This window comes from Diceros bicornis, chromosome 18 (genome assembly GCF_020826845.1).
Source record: "Diceros bicornis minor isolate mBicDic1 chromosome 18, mDicBic1.mat.cur, whole genome shotgun sequence".
Taxonomy (NCBI): Eukaryota; Metazoa; Chordata; class Mammalia; order Perissodactyla; family Rhinocerotidae; genus Diceros; species Diceros bicornis.
Window position 1 is genome coordinate 60,603,310 of NC_080757.1, and position 21,682 is coordinate 60,624,991.

Consider the following 21,682-nt stretch of genomic DNA (forward strand, 5'->3'; position numbering starts at 1 on the left):
ACTAGTCCCAGAAACTGGCTCCCAGGGGACAAAGTTGCAGATGGCTTTGTTGTTTGTTTCAGAAGCTCCTTGAAATGCCTGTGTAAACAAACCTCATGCCGTTCAACCCTCACCAGGGAGCGTCCAGCTTTCTCCCTGATGCTGAGCCCCTTGCCTCGAGGGGCCGCCCATCTCAGCACGACTCCTACTCGGTCCGAAGTGAGCCCCAGTCCTGAAGGCCCACTTCCAACCAGACGCCGAACCTCACACGCCTCCCACTGCCCTTGGCCCTGGGAGACAGTGATGACACTGGGCCCGCAGGCAGGCAGGCCAGCTAGGGGTCCTGGCTCCTGCAAAGCCCACTTTAGTTGTGACCACAGCGTCCCCTGGACGGCTGGCAGTGGACACATTGGCTGGTGTGGTCCTCATTCCCCACCAGGTGGCACACTCTGGCCGTTTTATGTCCAAGGGTCTTGAAGTTCAGAAGGGAGAGCCTTCCTGAGGACTCAGGCAGGTGAGCAGAGCGAGGGGAGGCCAGCCCTGGGCACAGGTGTGAAGCCTAGCGTACACATCACCACCCTAGCTGTGAGCATGAGGGGCTCCAGGACTGGGGCCTGGGTCTGGGGGCTGCAGGGCAAGTGCCAGGCACGAGGCTCCCTCTGTGGGTGGCCAAGGTCAGCCCCTTGATGTGGGGAACAGCTGCCCTGCTTGTGGGGTAAAGGAGCAGTGTCAGGGTGGTGGCTCACTCAGAGGCGGCACATGCAGCTCAGGGGTCCAAGCTTGAGGTTCCTTCCCTGAGGACCATCCAGCATCCTGGCACACAGCCTCGGCTAACACCCTGTGTGGCAGGAAGGCTCCCCATGGTGCTGCCCCACAGGCTGGGCACTCAGGGACCCCAGGCCTCCATGGGCGTTTCTGTCCACCCGCTGGCTCCAGGGCCCACCTCTGCAGCACTGTCACCAAGGCCCCATGCCCTGCTCCTGGACACTGAAAGGAAGGCCAGACCCCCAGGAGCACCCACAGTGGCTGCAGAGGAACAGACACTGCCTCGGAGGGCCCTGGGAAGGGGCAGCAGCTCCCGGGTCGGCTTGTGGTCAGGGGCTATAGGCTGGGCTACCAGGGCCCTGACCATCCCCGCCATGTGCAGTTCCGGCAGGGGAGATGCCAGGGTCAGGGGGGAGGAGAGCCTGCAAAGCAGACGAAGCCCCGACCCTCCCCCTCCAACCACCTAGAAGCCTCCCTGCCTCCCTCACACTCTGGGGGCACTTGGCTACTGTGGGACCTGGCCCTGTGGTCCTGCCCTCTCTCTGCTTGTTTCAGGATCCTCCCCACAGGAGACGGGCGCCTGGTCTGCCTGCACACCCTCAGCAAGCAGCGGCCGTGCGCCAGGGTCCCCAGGACCTTGCGCCGGTATCAGGGGGCTCCTGGCAGTGGTAGGGAGAAGCCACCTGCTCACCCTCCCCAGGATAGGCTGGGGCAGCTCCAGGCCAGCCTGGGAGGGGACAGGTGGGACAGTGGTCGGTGCATCAGGGCCTCCCTGGACTGGAAGCCCTGCCACTCACCGGCTATGGCACCCTGAGCCTTAGCTTCCCTCCACATTGAGCACGCAATAGAGGGACACCACCCGGAGACATCAGCTGGGCCTGACACAGACCCCCTACCACAAGACCCTGTCCCCCCGCCCATTTCAGTCCAGCCCCGGGCAGGGGGGCAGAGGCCAGTCCTCTCTGAGCTTGAGGCCTGAACCCTGCAACAGGCCCTGTGGAGTGACCCAGCCCCAGGGCCCCATGGCACACCCTCCCACCGGCGTGTGCCCATAGCAGTGCGTGGGGACAAATCCCCTGTGGGGCCACCTGCCTACAGCTGTGCCACCTGGCCACCTCACTCCCCCCGTCGGAGCCTCTGCAAGCTCAGGCCCACCAGCACAGAGACTCCCCACACGCAGCCCCTCCAGATGCCCCCACACAGGGGCCTGCTGCTGTCTGAGCGCAGGCCAGGGGATGAGGAACAGGGGCACGGGCTGGTACCCAACGAGGCCATGGGGGCAGCCACTCATCGCCTGCCCCATCCCTGCTCCCCCAAGCAGGCCCTAGGTTATAACAATAACCCTCAGACCCACCTGACGACCCAGACGACCGAGATGATTTGGCGAGTGACCTGGGAGAGGCCGAAGGTGGCACCACAGCCCGAGCCCTTGGCTGTTCCCCATTCAGTGAGCCCCTGCTTCCAAAACCTGCCCACCTCCCACTCAGGAAACATAAACTCCAGCAGGCATCCAGGTCCCACAGAAGCCTGTGCAGCACCCTGGGGTCCTCAGAACCCCTTCAGGCCCCACTTCCCCAGTCGGGGGCCATGTGACCTCAAGCGGGTCACCTGACTTGGTCCAGCTGGGATTGGGGGAGGGCTCACTGAGGGCAGCGCAGGCCATCAAGACTGCTCTGATGCTGGAAAGTTCTCTCAGGGTTGGATTCCACCCCCTCCAGGCCTGGTCCAGGTCTGCCCTTGGGCTGTGCAGACCCCCTGCCTTCTGTGTCCCAGCCCAAGTCAGCCCGCACCAAGCAGGGTGGGGCACTCCTGGGGTGTGGCCTGTGGGGTGGGCAAGGCTTCCACTCCAGTTCATGCCTCCCTCTTTCTGAACTTTGGGCCCTGCCTTCCAGGGTCTCTGGGGTCTGCTCACTCCTCAGTCCGCAGAGGCTCTGGGCCTCCCCGACACCCTGCAGCCAACCCCTGGGAGGCACTCTGCAAGATTCCTCCATCTGAGCCGCCTTGGGCAGCGGCAGGTGGCCGGGATGACCATCACCAGGAGGGTGGTGGGTGGCATCTCAGATCTCTGGCGCCGCCCTACACCCTGCTCAGCCCCTCAGGCTAGGTTCCTGCCAAGTGGCTGCAGGTATCTGTGTGCACCCCTCCACGACACAGGGCTCACCCTGAGGTTGCGCCTGAGGCCGGAGCAGGAGCACAGCCAGGGTCGCCCTGCAAGCTCACAGCCTGCCCGTCTTCCCCCAAACAAAAGGGCCGAGACAAGGAAGCCACAGACAGGAACCTAGGGCTTAAAGTGCACGGTCTCTCACCCCAGATCCCTCCCTGCCCTCCCCGTTGCCCCATAGCCCACTCCGTGGGCAGAACTGTGGGCAAGGAGCCAGGACACTGGGAACACAGTGGTGACCCTGCAGGGAGCAGCAGGGCAGGGCGGCTGAGAGCACAGGTTGAACCCTGGGCCCAGACCCCTTGAGGGACCGCAGCCAGGGTGGGGGAGCTGGAGGAAAACTCCACAGGGCCTCCCTGAGAGCAATGGCCAGACCTCATCTAGCATCTACAGTGCCAGGCAGGCTGGGCTGGGACGCATTCCTGGCCCAAGGGGTGCTCTCATTCCCTGTTACTAAGGCTTCTGCTTTAATCAGATGCATTCACACAGGAAGGGACTGCGGAGTCCAGCTCCCTCGTGTGAAACACAAGCTGTAAAAGTCAATGTGTTGGTGAAATAAACGCACCCGTTCAAAACAACAAGAGCTAATGCGCGGAGCAGCCACTGTGTGCCCTGCCAGCCTGGCCTGCAGCCACCCCAAACTCAGCAACACCCCAGGGGGTGGCAACCGCTACGAAAGCCGGCTAACCAGCCACCTCTGCCTCGGACCACTGACCCGCCTGCCACCCTGAGCCGTCAGCTCCCAAGGCGCAGCAGCAGCTGTCAGCGGACTCACTCTGCGGGCCAGACCCGCCCCGCATTCTGCCGTTCCTGTCCCAGGTCCTGCTGCTGTGGGCCCTCTCCGGCGGGAACGACTTAGGGCAGTGGACCCTGTTTTGCCAATTAGATTTAAAGAGCCCTGGTGGCCTAGTGGTTAAGTTCAGTGCACTCCACTTTGGCAGCCGGGGTTCAGCTCCTGGGCGTGGACCTACACTGCTCTGTTACCAGCCATGCTGTGCTGGTGGCCCACATACTAAAAAATAGAGGAAGACTGGCATGGATGTTAGCTCAGGGCGAATCTTCTTTAGTAAAAAAAGAAAAAAGAAAGAAAACAATTCTCTCCACTGCAGAAGCAACACAGAGCGAGACAGACAACAAACTCCCTCCAGACCCAGCAGGCGATTGTCCTCCAGCTGCTCCTGCCCTCTCCCTATCAGGACGATTGGGGCCCACCCTCCGCACTAGCCTGCTGGCCTGATGCTGCACCTGGCACAGCCGTGTCATTTCCAAAGGAGGCACAGCATTCTGGAAAACTGCACGTTTAGAAACAGTAACTCCCGCTTATTGGGCTCCTGCTGTGTATGAGGGTCTCCCATGAGCGCTTTCCCTGCAGGGAGGGGCCCCTTTCTGGTTTAGATGAGCAAACGGGGTCTCAGAGACACCCCCCTGCCCAGGGCCTCGCAGGTCAAATCTCCGCCCCACCACCTGGCTTTCCCCTGGACCCTCCCTTCTCTGCCCCCACCGCATGCGACTCATCCAGGCACGTGTTGGGGGCTGACAGCAGGCTGTGTAAGGGGGTTACACATTCCCCATGCAGCCGCAGTCACCCTCGCCATGTAGCCAGCACTGTCTCCCGGGCAGGGACACTAGGCCCACCGATGGCACCCCCTCCCCTCTTCCCTCCCCCTCTCCCTTCGTTTTGTGATTTGTTTTCAAGTTCAACACACCCTTCCAGGGTCCCTCCTCCCACACCTTCTCTGCCGCCCCCAGGGGAGATAGGTGGGCCTGGGGACCCTCCTGCCAGACCCCCAGGGCTAAAGTCCCATGTCCCCAGCCCCTCCTTGCCTCCTGGACATCCCACAGCCCCCTGGAAAACCTGTCAGGTGCTGGCTCTGGGACAATAAATGCCCGCTGTGTGACAAGCCGTCTTCAGAAGCTTCTCCAGGCCCAGGCGTGATCCTGCTGGGGCAGCAGGTAAGCAGGAGGCAGAGGTGGGGTCCAACGTCAGGGGCAGGCCTGAGCCACATCCACCCATGGCCAAGGCCACTGCCCTCAGAGGATGGATGTGGAAGGGGGAGAGGAGTGATGAGGTTTAGGCTGGGGTGGGGGGCTGCAGGGCCAGACCCAGGTGCCCCTTGAAGGGACACCCAGCAGAAGGCAGGGCCTCCCACGGCCCACCCCTGGGGGAATGGAGGATTCCTGGAGGCCTCAGGGCCCTTCTTCAAGGGGCTCCTGTTTTGGAGGGCTTGGCCCTGCAGGTGACATGGGGGGTGACACAGGGTCCTGTGCTCCCCAAAGGGGGTGGACTTCAGCCCCAAGAACGATTCCACTGGATGACTCCCTAGTGTGGGCGCTCTCTGCCCAGGCGTTGCAGTGAGTGTGAATCACGCCTCCAGCCTTGGTCCTATCTCCCAGGGAGGTCTCTGGGGGCCAGCGTTTCCGGGGGGCTGTGATGATGGGGAGCTGGGCTGGAGAAGGGCAGGGCGTGGCTCAGGATAGAACCAGGCGCCAGGCTGGGCTTCTTGTAAAGGGAAAGTGACTTGTTTCCGCCAATGGGTAGGGGTGAGGGTCAGGTGAGTGGTGTCCATGGAGGGGCCATCATATGACCTGGGTCACTACAACTCCCCCCCGAGCCACCTGCCAATAAGTCCCGTGACCCTACAACGGACGAGGCTCTAAACAGGCAAAAGAAGCTAAAAAAAGAGCAGAGCTATTAACGTGGCTATTAACACGTCAAAGAACTACAGTAATTAAAACCACAGGGCACCGCAGCCAAGCCAGACCCACAGGCCAGGAGCCTGAATGAACAGCCCAGAACCAGGCCTGGCCACATGGAAAAGCCAGCGCAGAACACAGGTGACACGGTGCCTGGACTTCAGGGCTGATGTCTGTAAGGGCAACGAGAGCATCTTAGAGGAAAACAGGTAATGAGCAAGTTTCTTGATGGAGAAGGATTTTGAAGGTAAAAGCAATGGAAGGAATCACAAAATATCAATGGATTTGGCCACATAAAAATGTATGTTCAATAAAAGCCCCAAATTAAAGGCAAACAACAAACCAAGAAAACAGATTTACAGAAAATATGTCAAAGGACTGGTGGTCATTACCACAGAGGACGCACATCAGCAAAATGTAAGAAAATACTTGAAGACCCCAAAACACGAACAGGCAAACTTTAGTTTTCAGGTTTTCAGTTTGAGTTTTTTTAGTTTAAAAGCCTTTAAACATGCACAGTTTAGTCTATTTCAATCATACTTCGATAAAGTTGAAAACAAGAGGCAGGATGTAGAATTGTTTATAAATCCCGATCACAACTATGTCAAAAAAAATCTAGAAGAAAACATCTCAAGATGTGAGCAGCGGTTGTCTTGGGTGGTTTCACTATTTCTAGTTGTCTGCATTTTTCATATTTTCAACAATAAGCATGCACTCCGTCTAGAATCAGACGTGTAAAATTTCATTTAATTATCACCCACACTTAATCCCGTCACGCCCATCTTTAAAGACCCCTACGGCCTCGCTGCACACAGAATAAAGCCCAGATCCCATCCTGGCGTAATGGGGTCCTGGGGTCTCTGTGGGGTCTCTGTCCACCCCCATCCCACACTCAAACCCCACCCAGGGGAGCCACCTGGCCGGAGGTCAGCAAGGTCTCCCTAAGGAAGCGATGGGGACACAGAGATGGAAGGAGGAGATGGCCTTAACCAGGGAAGAGAAGAGGTGGCAATTCCAGTTCTGTCCTGAGGTCGCTGGACCCACTCTGAGGGACTTGAGTTTTGGCCACATCTCATTGCCAGAATGCAGAAAGGACAGCGGACTGAGCTGAGTTCTGGGTCCAGGGGCGGCCCCGCCACACCCTCCACCTTCTCAGCAGCCCCCTTGCTGTCCTGGGCTGGACCCCCCTCCCCCACCCCTAAGCTGGCCCAGGCTCGGCCTCCATCCCCTCCACTCCCATCCTGACTCCTACCCCGGTGCCCAGAACTTCCTCGGGGGTGCCAGACCCCGACGGCCACCCGGCCCCAGCCCTGGCCTTGGGTGTTCTTGAGCATATCACACCAAACCAGACATGTGGTCCCCAGACTCCTGCCCACCCCCTCCCCAAGTGGCAGACCCCAGCTGCCCCTACATTCCTCTTGCCCCTCCTCACGTCCAGCCCCGCCCAGGTCACCAACCTCCACCGCACAGCCGACCCTGCCCAGCCTCCTTGGGGGTCTGTGGCTTCTGGGACATCCCTCACCCAGACAGGAGCCATCTTCCAAAAGCACCACCCACCAATGCACCCTGAGCCCGCCACACTGACCCCTACCTGCCCACCTGCTGGCCATTCCCCCCTGTGCTGCCACCCTCACTGTCCCCTTGGCCTGGCCCAGTCCCAACACCCCTGGGGGCCTGAGACCCCTGGCACTCAGGAACCATTTCAAGGGAGGGAGGGCAGGCCTGTCAGCCCCTCCAGCCTCAGCGCCCAGTGCCTCAGTTTCCCCAGTCTACTTGGAGGGCCCACACCCTGCTGTCTGGCCCGCGGCTACTCTGAAGAATAAGAGCAATCTGACCCACTAGGATGGCCATGATTTTTAAAAATGGAAAATAAGTGTTGGTGAGGATGTGCAGAAACCGTGAGAAAGTCTGATGGCTCCTTGATGCAACACCCCGTGATCCCATTGATAAGGAGTATCCAGAACTGGCAAATCCACAGAGCAGAGAGCAGGTGGGTGGTTGCCAGGGATGAGGGGGATGGGGAGTGACTGCTGGCGGCACAGTGCATTTTTTTGGGGTGATGAGAATGTTCTGGGACTAGATAGAGGTGGTGGTTGCACAATGCAGTGAATGCCCTAAATGCCCCTACATTGTTCATTTTGTAATGCTTAATTTACGTTATCTGAATTTCACCTCACTTAGAAAGATTTCTTAAGTGAGCAGTCTGACAGCCGTCGAGGCCGGGTCGAGGGTGGGCCAGCCCTGCCCGGCCCCCCGTGCCCCCAACGTTCCCCTGGCTGGCTCACTGCTCTCTCCCCAGAGCCCCGCTCCACTCTGCCACCAGGTGCCCGTAGCCTTGCTCCTCACCCACCCCCTCAGGGAGCTGCCTAAACCCTCTTGGAACAGGGGTCGCGTCCACAGCAGACGACAGTCCTGGGGAACCCCAACTGTGGCCCCAGGACGCCCCATCACCACGAGGGCCAGGCGTGGGCAACATGCTCCCGCCCGACCAGCTCTCTACCACACCCCCATCCCGCCCCTGAAATTCACTGGGTGCTCTTTCCTCCAAGACCCCTGTTCTTGCTAGTCAGGACAACACAGAGGCCAGGATCCTGTCTGTGCGTCCACCCTGCATATGCACCCCATGCCCACCAACCACCAGGGCCCAGCACCCTGTCCTGGCCCCGACTTGCCCACCCTGCCCCCTTGCAGGAGAGGAGCTCTCAGATCCCTCCCAAGGCTGAGCTGCTCTGAACGCCCCTATGGGGTCAGCACCGCCCCAGCCACTCCACATGCACTGGTTGTCCCCTGCAAGCACAGCTAAAACTGCCAACTCCACTGCTCTGGGCACCCCGACACCCACCCCATGCTTCCCCACCTTGTAATGCACCTGGTCCAGGGCTGGCCTCGAAGGCCGCTGCCTTCCCTCCCAGCCCCGGGAGCTGCTCCCTTGGCACCGAAGCCCATGGCACCAGCCTGTGGTTCCAGTGGGAGCGGCCAGCACGTTGAAGGGGGCCCCCCAAGCCAGCCCAGTCCGTGAGCCCTGAGATCCGGGAGAGAGGGCAGTACACCTCAGTATTTCTGGTGCACCAGCCTTTACATGAGGTGCCCCAGTCGCCCTACCCGGGGCCGGAACAGCCCACAGGGGCTCATGCTCAGGGGTCACCACCAGGCCTGGGGCGGGGCCTTGGTCAGGCATCTGAGGACATCCTGGCACCAGTCCCCTGCCCCCTGCGCCCGCCTGGTGATGCAAACAGGATTTCATGCAGGAAGGAACTGTGCAACCCAGGCGGGCGTTTTGCTGAGTTAAGAGGGCGAGGCGAGCGAACAGCACTAAGGGTGATAGTCTGAGTGGCCAGGGTATCAGAGGCCAAGGTCCCCAGGGGGAGCCCTGAGGGGCCCATCATCTGGCCCTGAAACCCCCACCTCCTGGCCCCCAGCTGAAGCAAGCAGCAGGATTCAAGGGGTTTCTGGGGAGGAGGGTGCAAGCAGGGCAGGCGCCCCACATCCCCACGAGCATCTGGAGGGCAGATCCAGCTCTCGTGGAGCCTGTGGGGCAGGGTTTCCGGGCAAAGGTTTGCCCAAGGGGCCAGGCATGGAAGTTTCTTCATAGAGGAACAGAATTCCCAAGCGGGGACACGGCAGCCCCTGCCGGGTGGAGAAAGAGAAGCCCAGTCTCAGCACCTGTGTGGCGCGGCTGAGCGCCTCCAGAGCAGGACCCAGGCCCAGCCCACCTGTCTCCTCTCACTTCTCCCCCCAGATCTCTGGGGTCAGGTGGAGAAATGAAAGGACAGGCCTGGTGACTGAAATCCAAGCCCTAAGTTGACCATGAGCAAGGCTTCCAGGGGCTGGGGTGGGAGCGGCGGCTGGAGTGCAGGTCCACACACTGGCCTCCTGGCCCCAGGGCCCCAGCACATCTGCCTCCCCCTTCGGCCTCCCAGGACTAAGGCCGCATCTGCAGATGGCCCCCACCCCGAGAGCTGGCACTGCGTCAGAGGCGGTCACGGGCCGTCCCCAGTCCCAGCTGACCCACTGCCCAGGCTCTCCTCTGGCCCTGGTCACAGCAGGGAAACCGAGGCCTACCCTCCCCACATCAGAACCCAGCTCTGGGCAGGGAGGCTGCCAGACCCCACTCCCGCAGCTGGCCAGGCTCCATCTACCAGCAGGTGAGAGGGGCTGAGAGGCATCTGAGAGTGGAGACTGTGCCCTGCTGACCCCACCCTAGAACCTTCCAAACCTCTTCACCCCCCAAGTCCCAGTCCCCTAACGTGCCCAGACAGGTGTGGGCACCATCGGCCTCATGGAGGATGGGCGCTGGGGGTGTGCAGGGCCGGGCCGGCGCTGGGAGGGACCAGGGTGGGGAGAGAAGGTAACCGGGACAGTCTCGCCCCCTAAGGGCAGACGGGTGGGTGTGAGTCCAAAGGTGCTGTCTCCACTAGAGAGGGGAGCATGAGTGTCCAAGAGCCAAGAAGAGGCGGCAGCCATTCTGCCAGCTAAGGTATAACCTAGCGACAGCCCCAGACCCGGCAAAGGCCACAGGACACGTGGACAAACGGCTCAAAGGCACCCACACACACACACTCCCCCCGGGCAGAGAGGGCCCACTGAGGCAGCATGGGTCACGGCAGCTACTCCCACAGGAGGGTTCTTTCCCAACCCGGGACCACAGGTCAGCGGAGGGCGCTGGGCAGTCAGCGTGGCTGGTGTCACCCCCTCCTGCCGTCAACATGGGTCAGGAACTAAAACATCCCCCTCAGGCTCTACCCCCCAGGGCAGAGGAGTGAGGGGCTTCCCCTGGGGAATGGAGGAGGGACACACCCACACCCACGCCCTCATACACTTGCGCTCAAACGCACACACAAAGATGCACACACGTATGCTCTCACACAAGCACGTACGCATACACTCCCACGTGTACACGTGTGCTCACACACTCACACACACATTCCTCCATCCTCACACCTGCACTTGAACACATGCATATGCACTCACATGCCCAGATATGTGCACTGTACTTGCACACCCACACATTTACACATCTACTCTCACTCCCAGCAGTCATGCACACCTTTACACCCACTCATGTGCACACACTCTCACTTCTCACACACACACTAGCAGTTTGGCGGGTGGGCACCCAGCCCCATGCCCCCTGTGCCAGGACGAGCATCCGTTCCCACCGGGCGTCTCCCAAGTTCCTGCCTGGCCAGCGCTGGACACGAACACAGGGACAGAAGGAGGTTCTCCAACCTCCGCTCCGACGAGTCACGTCCTTTCTACTGACACGTGAGAAAGCCCAGGCCTGGTCATCACCAACAACAGAGGCTCCTCGACACTTTCCCTGGCACCCTGTGGCCCACTCCCAAGGCCAATCCTGGGGCAGGGCGGGCTTCCAGGATGCCTCCGGTCCCCTGTCCCCAGTGGCTGAGAAGCTCCCTAAGGACAGCAGGGGCAGCTTGGTGGGGGTCTGGATGAGAACAGGTGACATGGGGGCTGCAGTCCCTGTCTCTCCGTTCCTGGGGCAGCCCCTCTGACCAGCACACACTGTCTACTCTGCACCAACGCTCAGACTTGCCCAAGGGCAAACCCACAGGGGCCCAGCCGGACCCGGGAAGGGTCTCGGAACGCACGTTGACCACAGTTTCACACAGGACTTGCAGGGCTGCCCGTCACCAGAAGGAAAAATAGAACAGAATCCGACGTGCCGGCTCCCACTCCAGCCCCAGCTGTTAAGGACGGGCAGGTGGGCAGCCCAAACCCAGAACTTCCTGCCATCCCAGCCTCCGAGTTTCTGCCCAGACCCCAGAGCGGGTGGGGATTGGAGTGAGGCCACCCGGGGAAGCGGGGCAGCGGTGCAGTGCCCAGGCCAGGCGCAGCCTCAGTGTGGGCAGGAATGTGCCCATGGGTCTGGCAGAAAGAGCCTGCCCACCCGGGACAGGCCCCATCGAGGGCCCAGGACAACTTGCTCCAAGGCCCAGTGGCCCCAAGAGGTCCGAGTGCCAGTCCAGGGGTCTGAGCAGGATCATTCCTCTGGTCATTTATCCCCAGAGGCCAGAAACTGCCTCTCAGGGATGCCTGCTTCATGCCAAAAAGATTTCAGGCAGCTTCCTGGGATAAACAAGACGGCCTACACCCTTGGTGTGCTGGTAAATGCTTAACAACCGGCTCTCTGGAAAAAGGAAAGAGACTGGGGCCGTCTCGATGTTTAGGGTTGGCTGGCTCCTGCGGTGCAAAGTCTCCCACCGTGAACCATCTCAAGCTACCAGCGTGATGCCACTGAGCCCGGGAAAGACGCGCACTATCCACCATCGGCGCCAGCACATCCTGCAGCCACACGGCGGCAGGTGCACACGACCACTAAGAAGTGACAACTCAAGCCACGACACACGTCTGCCCGAGGGCCAGGTTCCAGAATGTGTAAGCACCACTCACAAACCAACAAAGGAGAGGCTCAAAGGGCATTCACAGGAGGACTCCGAATGGCCTACAGGCCCCCGGAAAGGCGCTCAACCATGTCAGGCAGTGGGGAAAGGCCAGCAGACGTCGTGCTCCCAGGACAGCTGAAATGCAAAGAGGGACAATGCCAAGCGCTGGGGACCGGGGTTTTGAATGTCACAGCCCAGGGCACCCACTACAGCTGCCCCAAGACCCAGGCCCGCTCCTGGTGTGCCCACAACAGGAGCGCGTGGAGAGAGACGGAAGACCCCAGGGGCACGATTCGCTGATGTGAAATGTCCAGACGAGGGGACCATCTAGGGACAGAAAGTGGAGGAGTGGGGGCAGGGCAGGGGGAGGGGAGTGACTGTGGGTGCATATGCCTTTCTACTCAGGGGACAAGAGGGTGCTAAAACCGACTGTGGTGATGGTTGCACTAGTCTGAGAATATAGTAAAAACACTGAAGGATACACTTTAAACGGATGAATCGTATGGTATGTGAATTATACCCCAATAAAGCTGTTAGAGAGAGAAGAGACAGACAGACAGAGAGGGGGTGACCGCACCAGGATGCTCAGGGCTGCTCTATGCGGAGGATCCCAGGCTGGGCAGAAGGGAACGTCCGTCCACAGCACAGCAGAGGAACCTGCCGTGCCGTGCCGCCTGGCGGAATATTCAGCAGAGAGCGCGGGCTTCCCCGACACACAGGCACACAGGCGAAACTCAGGCGTGAGGCTGAGTAGGAGCAGCCAGACACGTTTCTCCTCGTGTGCTGCATCCAGTGGAAAGTCAGATCCTTTTTTCCAGGGGGGTGCGAGCAAATCCTGAGTGGGCCTCACAACACTCGGAGCCCTACCACCCGCAAGGACCACAGGCGGCTCCACGGCTCCAGGCAGCAAACGCAGACAGGAACCACCGCATCCTCCTACGAGTGACCGAGTGACCGTCTGCCCGGTGCCGTCCCAGCTGGGCCCTGAGGCTGGACAGGTAGCCCCAAGCAGGACAAGCTGCAGAATATGCAGGGCCCCTTATTCAAAATCATCAAGAATTTCAAGTTGGCGGGAGCAGAGTGTGAAGCCCTGCGGGACCCTCCCCAGAGCCAGACCCCCTGTGAGGAACGCCCAAGACGCACCATCCTGCTACCCATCTCCCACGCTGGCCTCAGTGTAGGAGGTGACCTCGGCAGAGCCAGGTCTGGGACCCAGGCTCCCCTGTCCCTCGTTGGGCCCACCTGGACAAGCAGGTTGTCTCCCCGGCCAGCCAGAGACCAGCTAGTCAGGGCTGCCCAATGCCACATGCCCAAGCGGGTGGGTGGGTGGCAGCTGCACCCCCTCCCTCGGGAGGAGGAGGGGGCACCACCACACCCTCACCAGGGGCCAGCAAGGCCGGGCCCGGCACACCCCACCGTGACAGGTGACCTGTAGGGCCCCGCCCAGCCCTCCAGAAGCCGGCCAGCATCCTGCTGCCTCATCTTCCACACCCTGAGACAGGTGACCCCCAGGCTGCCCAGAAAGTCCACTGCACTGGCCCTGCCCACTCCCGTGCTGCCACTTCCTCTGGCAGGGCCAGAGCAGGGCCGGGGCCTCGAGAGAGAGTGCCCCGTCCTCCCAGAAAGCCCCACATACCGGGCTCGGGCACCGCTCCACGAGGCTCCGACCGCTGGTCTACCCCAGAGGGCCCCTCAGGAGCCGCCCACCCCACCCTGGGCGCCCAGCCTGGCCGGGTGGAGGAAGGCAGGGACCCGGCGTGGACACTACCGACCGCGACGGGCCAGACAGGCGGCCTGGGAACCGGCCCCAAGCACTGCCCTCATTTCCTCTGCCACTTCCTCTGCTGGGCGGGCGCCGCAGCCGCCCTGCCGCTGGTTCCTCGGGGAGAGGCAGGCCGGGCGGGAGCAAGCCAGATGCCCTCCTGTCCCACCGCAGTCCAGGGCTCACACGTTCTGGGGCCGCCTGCACTTGCTACCTCGCCTTCTTCCAGAAACCTCCAAGTGGCTATGGCTGCCCGGTTTACACAGAGGAGGTGGAGGCAGGCACGGCCCCAGACAAGGCCCCTGGGCCCAGAGCACCCTGTAGGAGCGTCTGGGCTGCCCTAACGACCTACCACAAACTGGGGGACCTGACAACAGGCATGCAGTGTTTCAGTTGTGGGGCAGATGTCCTAAATCAGGGCTGTACTCCCTCCTAAGGATCCGGGGGAGGGTCCTGCCTCTTCCGCTCCTGGGGGCCCGGGCGTCCCTTGGCTTGTGGCTGCACCACCCAAGTCTCTGTCCCTCTGTCACATGGCCTCTCTTCCTCGCTCCCAAATCTCTCTCCGCTTTCTCTCATCAGGACCCCAGCCACTGGATTTAGACCCTCCTTAGTCCAGCAGGACCTCACATTCACTTATAATGTCTGCAAAGACCCTATTTCCAAACAAGGTACCATTCTGAGGCTCCAGGTGGGCATGCATTTTAGGGGGATGCTATTCCAGCCAGAAGCCCACTGAGTGGGGAAGATGGGATGCAGGGAGGAGCACGTTTCCCAGATGGAGGATGGGCACACATGCTCCAACGCCATGACTGCAGGTGAAGGGGCCAGGCACAGCCCACCCTCAGGAAAAGCTCCGTGGCCAGCTTAGGGGGGCAGCCCTTGTGGGCCAGCCACTGGGAGGAATGGCTCCAGGCTCCCCAAGCCTCAGGCCACCTGCTCAGGGCACAGGCGTCCCCGCCCACTAAGACTCGGGGGTGGTTACTGCTCCTGACTGAAATGAGAGCAGGAGTGGAGCTGAGGGCCAAAGGAGAAGCAGTGGATCTGGCTCCCCCTCCTCAGACATGACATTGACCTCCACCCAGGGCAGCAAAGGTCAACGTCAGGACGGGGCTGAGAAGGTGACGACCACACCAGGGCCAGATGGAGCAGGGCCAAGCAGGAGGTCAGCCCATGGCATGAAGGGCCCTGGACAGGGCCTCGTGGGCCTCGTGGGCTGGGACCCCACAGACAAAGTGGCAGGAAATTCCACACACAAAAGCCAGGGGCACCAACACGCCCAGTTCAAGGTCACCCAATGCAGGGGAGATGGTCTGGCCTCAGAGGCACCAGGGTCCAGGCCAGCCCCAAGCTCAGGCTCTGCTAGACAGGGGAGTAGTAAGAGGAGCCCACGGCAGGCGAAGGCGGCCAGCCTGGGTCGGGCGGGCAGCAGGTCAGGCGACCACGCTCAGAAGCAATTGCACCCCAAGAGACCACCACACCCCCAAGGAGGTGACTGCACACTTTAAACAGTGGGTTCTACGCCAGCGTGTATGCACAAGGGCTGTATGTGAGTGTTCGTCTACGTGAAGGTGTGTGTGCAGGGGTACAGGTGCCATGTCCACCTGCATGTGTGTGTACGTCTGGGGTGTAGGTGTGTGCAAGGGTTTACGTGTGTGTTTACAGGTGTGTGCATGAGCACATGTATGTGTGGCTGTATTGTGCAAACGCAGGTGTGTGTCATGTTTACACATGTGTGATGGTATGTGAGTGTGTGCATTCATGCGTGTATTCATGTGTGTGAGTGCAGCTGCACAGGTACATGTGGGTGCAGGGCCCCGTAGGGGAGAAACAGCCCTCATTGAGAGAAGGGCAGCCTGGCTTCCTGCAGAAAGACAAAGAAATTGTCTTCCCTCCCCCGCTGCCCAGAGGGGGACCATGACCTCCCACTCCCACCTTCCCCGCACTGGCCTATACCCGAAAGACCTACCCCAACAACCATAGCTCCCATTGAGGGGCCACAGCAGTCAAAGGGCCGTCTCCCGCCCCCAAGCCAGAGCAGCTCTGCGAGGGGTCCGGGGCAGCATCTGCCCTCAGCCAGGCCCCACAGGCAGCAGGCAGCGAGCGGTGGACCGCCAGGTTTGAGAACCGCTGCCAGGGCACGTCCACCAGCCAGGGAGCAGGACTCCTGGGGCCCACTCAAGCCCATTCCTGGGGTGCCGTGTCAGCCCTCAAGTCCCCTGAGTGTACCTGTGCCTGTGCCAGCTCAGACCATGCCCAGCTGGCACGCACACTCTCTGCCCTCACCCCATTACACCTTCACCGTAAGGCCCAGACGTGCCCAGCCCCGAGCCAGCACCGTGCACACGTCAACACCAGTGAGCGAGCTCCCGGCCGGGCCGGCACAGGGTGAGGACGTGGGAAGGGCACAACGTGGGCCGAGAGCCTGGGGCAGAGGCAGGAGCTGCCTTGTCTTCCATGGGCTCCCCCAAACTCCAAGTCCCACCAACTGGTCCATGGTGATCCTGCACCAGGATCAGTCTTGACCAGCACTGCCTGGGACTCACCCTCGCTCAGTGCTCCATGCCACGGACCCTGCTGACCCTCACATGACCCTCAGAGGTAGGCACCGCAGATTAGGAACTCAGGCACAGAGAGGGTCAGGGAGGGGCTAGTCCACCACCCAGTGGTGGAGGGTCCTCCGGGAGAAGGCAGAGCCCGATGGCGTTCCCATGCCCACTCCTGGCCGCAGCCTCAGACGGCTCCAGGCCCCCGGGCTCGGGACTCGGGTTTCGGGCCTGCCCAGAAACCGGAGTGCCCTGACCAAGGCCTGCATCTGCCCAGCCCCTGCCGAGGTCAGGGGCCGCACCTAGTCGGCCGAGGCTGGAGACAGTGAGAAGCAAGGCCAGCCCCTTGCCATGGGGCACTCTGGCAGGAGAGGCAACCCTGGATCCCTTGGGGCCACACCACTCCCTCCCTCCTAGCCTGGACCAGCTGCTCCTGACCCCCACATGGCACCCCTATCACTTCTCAGTTCTTGGCTTCCATGCCCCACCCACCTGGTCTTCCCAGGGTGAGGTTTCACCTACGCAGGGCTGACTCTCAGAAAGCTTGAGTGACCAGCCCAAGGCCACACAGCGCTGAGGTCACAGGGCTATGACTGCCAAGAAACCCCCCACAGTCATCACACCCTTGGGAAGAGCCAGACCCCAGAAGAGGCAGCCCTTCCAGATCCTCACCTACACGGGCTCCCGTCGTGCCAGGAGCACAGACTCAGGCCTGACCCCCTCTGGGGCCCTGCCCTGTCCATATCTGAGCGGTGGTGGGGCCCAGGCGGGCGTTGGTTTAAATGAGGCCCCTCAGCCCCCAGGTGGCACTTGAGCGTGTGCCCACAGCCTGAGTCTCCAACTCAGCCCCCTTCTCTTGCCATAACCACCACCATTGCCACCTCCTCTAGGGGGACGGCCACAGAATCCCACAACGGACACAGAGCCCACCGTGGGCAGCAAGGCCTGGCCTGGAAATGTTGTAAGGACCCACTGCCCAGGCCCGCCCCCCTGTCCACCCCTCACTGTGAGCAACCACAGAAACAAACTCTGAGACGGCCATGGACATGAATCTCCCCCGCCCTTTGGGTTTGGTGGACCCCCAGCAGGATCCCCCCCAGACACAGCAGACCTCAAAAAGAACCGTCTCTCTCCACTTTGGGGATCGAGAAAGCCACGCAGCCACTGTGGCCTTGTCTCCCTGCACCCCCCCCCCAAAAGTGCAGTCTCGATTTATTGAGGGCCCAGTTTTCCCCAGGCACTCAAACTCCACCAGGACCAGGGGGTGGGGGTAGGCATAGCGATCCCATTTTACAGATGAGAAACCTCAGAGAAGAGGCGGGGCAAAGGGACTCCAGGGGGTGGGAGCCGGGCTCTGAACGCTGGGTGTTTAGTGGGAGGGCAGGGAACCCCATCTCTCTTCGGTGACACCCACGTGGGGGCCAACACGGAGCCCTGCACCCCAGCCTGTTACCCATCACCACCAACCAAGGCAGCCCCTCCCGCGGTGGGACACAGCTCTCCCCTTCATGTGACCTGCAAAGAGAAGCCCTCCCCCGCCTCCCGTCAACTTTTCCCCCTGTAAGTCATTAAACTGACAGAGTATAATTACACTGATCACAGCTGTTTACGAGAACATTGCAGGAGATGCACAGCTCCGTGAGGGTCTCATGCCCAGGACATGCCTGGGTGTAGGGAGGGGGTAACTGACCCCCACACGGGGCAAGTCTGGGCCCCACGAAGAGGGCATGAGGCAGGGCATGGGGGAGGGCCTCCTTCCTGGGCCAGTCCCTACACCACCCCCGCCAACAGTTCCAAGGTGGGCAGTCCTGAGGCTGGACCCCCACCTCCCTGCAGGCTCGCTGCCTGGAACACCAGCCCCAAGCCGCCTGGGGGCCGTCCCTAACGGTTGTCTAGTCTTGGGCTGCTCAGCAGGGCCACCTCCACCCCCCGCTCTCAGGGCCCAGTGAGGGCTGCTGCCGCCTGGATTCTGGGCCATCCACTGGTGACACCATGTTCTCCAAGCCCTGGGAGTCTCCTGGGAAGTCATTTCTGAGCAAGTGACACCCACACCCTAAGCCCAGCAGACAGACCTCCCGTCAGCTCCCCTCCCTCAGGAGCAAATGCCTTCAGATGGGGCTGTGCCCGGAGGACCCTGCGCATTGCGCTTGCCGGGCCTGCTCCGGAGGGGGGCCCAGGAGAGCCCATCACGTGGACACCCAGCTTTGTTTTGGCTGAATTAGCCTATGCCGGAGCCCCAGGGACAAGTGGGTGGGACTCCGGGCCCCTGGGCCATGGCTCCAGGGCAGGCGTTTATCTCCCACTCAAGCCAAGAGGGGACGGGAGCTGGCGGAGGCAAAGAGAAGAAAGCCTACCACCTCCTGGTGACAGACGCAGGCCTCCAGCCACCCCGGCCCCCTCTGCCCACCCCAACTGCCCACTGCTGCCAGGAAGCCAGGCAGCCACGCGTAAACACGCTGCCAGGGCCACCGGCCTGGTGGGGTAAGAAGTCCCCTGCAGCCAGCTTGACAGCGCCACCTCAGCCTCCCCCACTGTCCAGGGGGCCTGGGCACCCACTGAAGCCTATCTCTTAAGCCTCTGCGCAGTGGGCTCTGTCCTCGAGGCCAGCCACTGCTCCCACCTCCCCATGCAGGCTGCTGGGTGGTGGGACAGGGCTCCCAGTCCCACTCCCTGCCTGGGGAGGAGCTGCCCACGCTAACACTGTGGACCGCAGGGGTCATGGCAGCCTGGGCCACAGTCCCACACCTCCCCAGGGCCCTTAGTCCTGGCCTCCTCCTCCCCTGGACACCTGGGGCCAACGCAGGCCCTCCTGCCCCAGTTACCTGGAGGTGTCCACAGAGACACGGCAGTGCCTCCACTGCCCGCCCGGCTGCCAGAGGCCTCAGCTGTGCCCGGTGCCAGCCCCAAGGGTGCCCACCTCCACAGATCTGGGCCTCTAGAAGGTCCTGCCGGTTCCTTGTGCGGCGGGCTCCCCTCAGGGTGGGGAAAGGGTTAATTTCCATGCAAAATAGGAAACCGGCGTCTCAGGAAGCATCATGTCCGCAGTGGGGGGACATGGAGCAGGACGGGCAGGCAGCTGGCAGAGGGCTGGCGAGGGGCGCGGCCCGCGAACTCACCGGGGTCGAAGTGTGAGCTGAAGGCGAAGCTGGGGTTGAAGAAGGACGACGACATGGCCAGGGCCAGCAGCGCGGCGGGCATCCCCGGGCGGGCGCTCCGCTCAGGACGCCCGCAGCCCCGGCCCGCGCCGCGCCATCGCTTGAGCGGCCGCCGCAGGTGCGGAGCGCGCTCCGCCTGCCGCGCCCCCGAGCGCCCACAGCCGCAGCCGCGGGGCCGGCGGGGTGCGGGGAGCGGGGGCCGGCGCCGGGCGATGCGGGTGCGGGAGCGGGCGGCGGCGACAGACGAGGCGCCTCCGCCCGGCCGGCCGCGGTGCCGCGGGGCTCCGGGCTGGTGCAGTCCGAAAACACTGGCGGGAGCGCGCGCGGGGGGGGGCTCCCTTCCCGGCTGGGGGGCACGGAGACGCGAGGAGCACGAAGGCAAGGGGAGGCGCGGAGACGTGAGGGGGCACGGAGGCACGGGGGGCCACAGAAACGCAGAATGGGAAACTTGGAGACGTGGGGGGGCGGGGGGGCACGGAGGCGGGGGGAGGGAACGGTGGCGCTCTGAGGCGGAAGGTGCACGGGGTGGGGAGCACGGAGAGGTGTGGAGGGTGCCCGGAGGCGCGGGGTAGGCACCGCGGCGCGTGGGGGTACGGCGGCACACGCGGGGGTGGGCACCGTGGCACGCAGGAGCAATACGAAAGCGCGCGCAGGGTGGCCGGAGGCGCGCGCAAGGAGCCCACGCGCACGGTGCTCGGGGCCGGCACGCGGCCTGCACACGCAGGTTTGGGAGGCAGCTTGGGGTCCGGCCCCCCGCGCCCTTTGGGCGGCTCCGGCCCTGGCGGGGTGGGGGCGCTATTTGTGCACAAACCGCCCGCGCCTGTGCCACGCTGCGACAACCGTGCAGAAGGAACGGCCGCCCCCGCCCACGAGTCAACAGCACCGGGCGTTTAGGGCGGGCGCAGCGGCGCTGGGCACGGAGGCACCGTCCCCACCCCGCCCCCCGCGCGCCCTGCCTCGCCATCTTGCACCGATGCGGCGGCACTGCAGGAGGGCGGGCGGGGCCGCGCAGGGGGTTGCGGACCCGGCGGGCGGGCGGGGACCAAGGCCCCTCCCCCCGGCATCCCCAAGTGGGAGTCGGGAGAGTTACAGTGTAGCTGAGATTTGCCGAGTCGAGTTTTATGTAACTTGGGTCACCCACTCGTTCGTTCATCATCCATTCATTCTCTGGCCAGATGAGCAAAACCCCTTAGGAGGGCCCAGCGGGAGGGCAGGGGGTTGTGGTAGCAGGAGGGGCACCCCGGGCAGCAGAGTCGGAAAGACTTTGGGGAGACCAAAGATCAGTGTTCCTGGAAGAGGGATGGGCAGGGACAAAAGAAGGATGGTGAGGGTCTGCCCCTTCAGGAGAGGGTGACAGCATGCACCTTCTGAATCTAAGGTGGCCCCTTGCGTAGGAGGTCCCCCCCTCAGACCTTAGGGGTCCCCTGCTGTGGGAGGTCCCCCCCCCCAGGTGTGTGGAAGAGGATGGGGCATCTAGAACCTTCTTAAGGCCTCGATCCTGTGGCTGCTGCTATAAGTGGCTTTACCCTTCAGGCCACTGTTGAGGAGGAAGGAGCCACAGGTAGAGTGACCAGTGGAGGGCCCGTCCCTTGGCAGGTGCTCAGATCCCAGCGGCCTGAGGGTCAGAGGCCACTGTGGCATAGATGGCTGAGGGCCATGATCCAGGAGTGCACCCAGTGTAAGGGGGCTGGGTCCACAGTCAGGGGACCCCCATCCCTGCCCAGGAGGCAAGGCCAACCCTGCTCAGCCCCCATGTGGAGGGCCTGCCTCTGCCCAGCAGGAAGGTGCCCCAGACATCTAGACCCAGAAGCAGCCAGGGGGGCTCCTTGGGGACAGGCAGGGGAGATGACTAGTGGCCCTAAATTGCCTCTGTCCAGACTGTGCACAGTGGCCATCCTCAGTGAGCAGGGTTAGAAGCCAGCTCTTGGTGACACGGGTTTGCCTGTGAACACACATAAGTGCACACACAGAAGGGCCAGGTCTCGGGGCTTTAGGATTGTGGGTCCTCCTGCAGGATCCAGGTGGGGCAGGACCACTGGGCTCCAGGTCCCTCCATTCCATCAGAGTGATACCCCTTCTCCTCCATGCACCAGGGTCCTCTGAGCCCTGCTGCTCCCCCGGCATAGTGACCGTTGAACTGGGAGTCCTCCAAGTCCCCCCACCATCAATCTGTCCCTTTGACCAGTGTTTCCCGTGCGTGGCCAGCCACCAAGCATTCA

The 21,682-nt window shown here is 62.3% G+C and overlaps 1 protein-coding gene across 1 annotated transcript in view; it reads right to left on the reverse strand.

The window, feature by feature from the left end:
* Positions 1 to 19,518, reverse strand: part of AATK (apoptosis associated tyrosine kinase) — a 40,064-nt gene extending 20,546 nt beyond the window's left edge. Inside the window, exon 1 of the mRNA XM_058561842.1 lies at positions 19,425 to 19,518. Coding sequence (XP_058417825.1) covers positions 19,425 to 19,506 — 82 coding nt within the window. The 5' untranslated portion in view covers positions 19,507 to 19,518. The remainder of the gene's footprint in view (positions 1 to 19,424) is intronic.
* Positions 19,519 to 21,682: the final 2,164 nt, after the last annotated feature.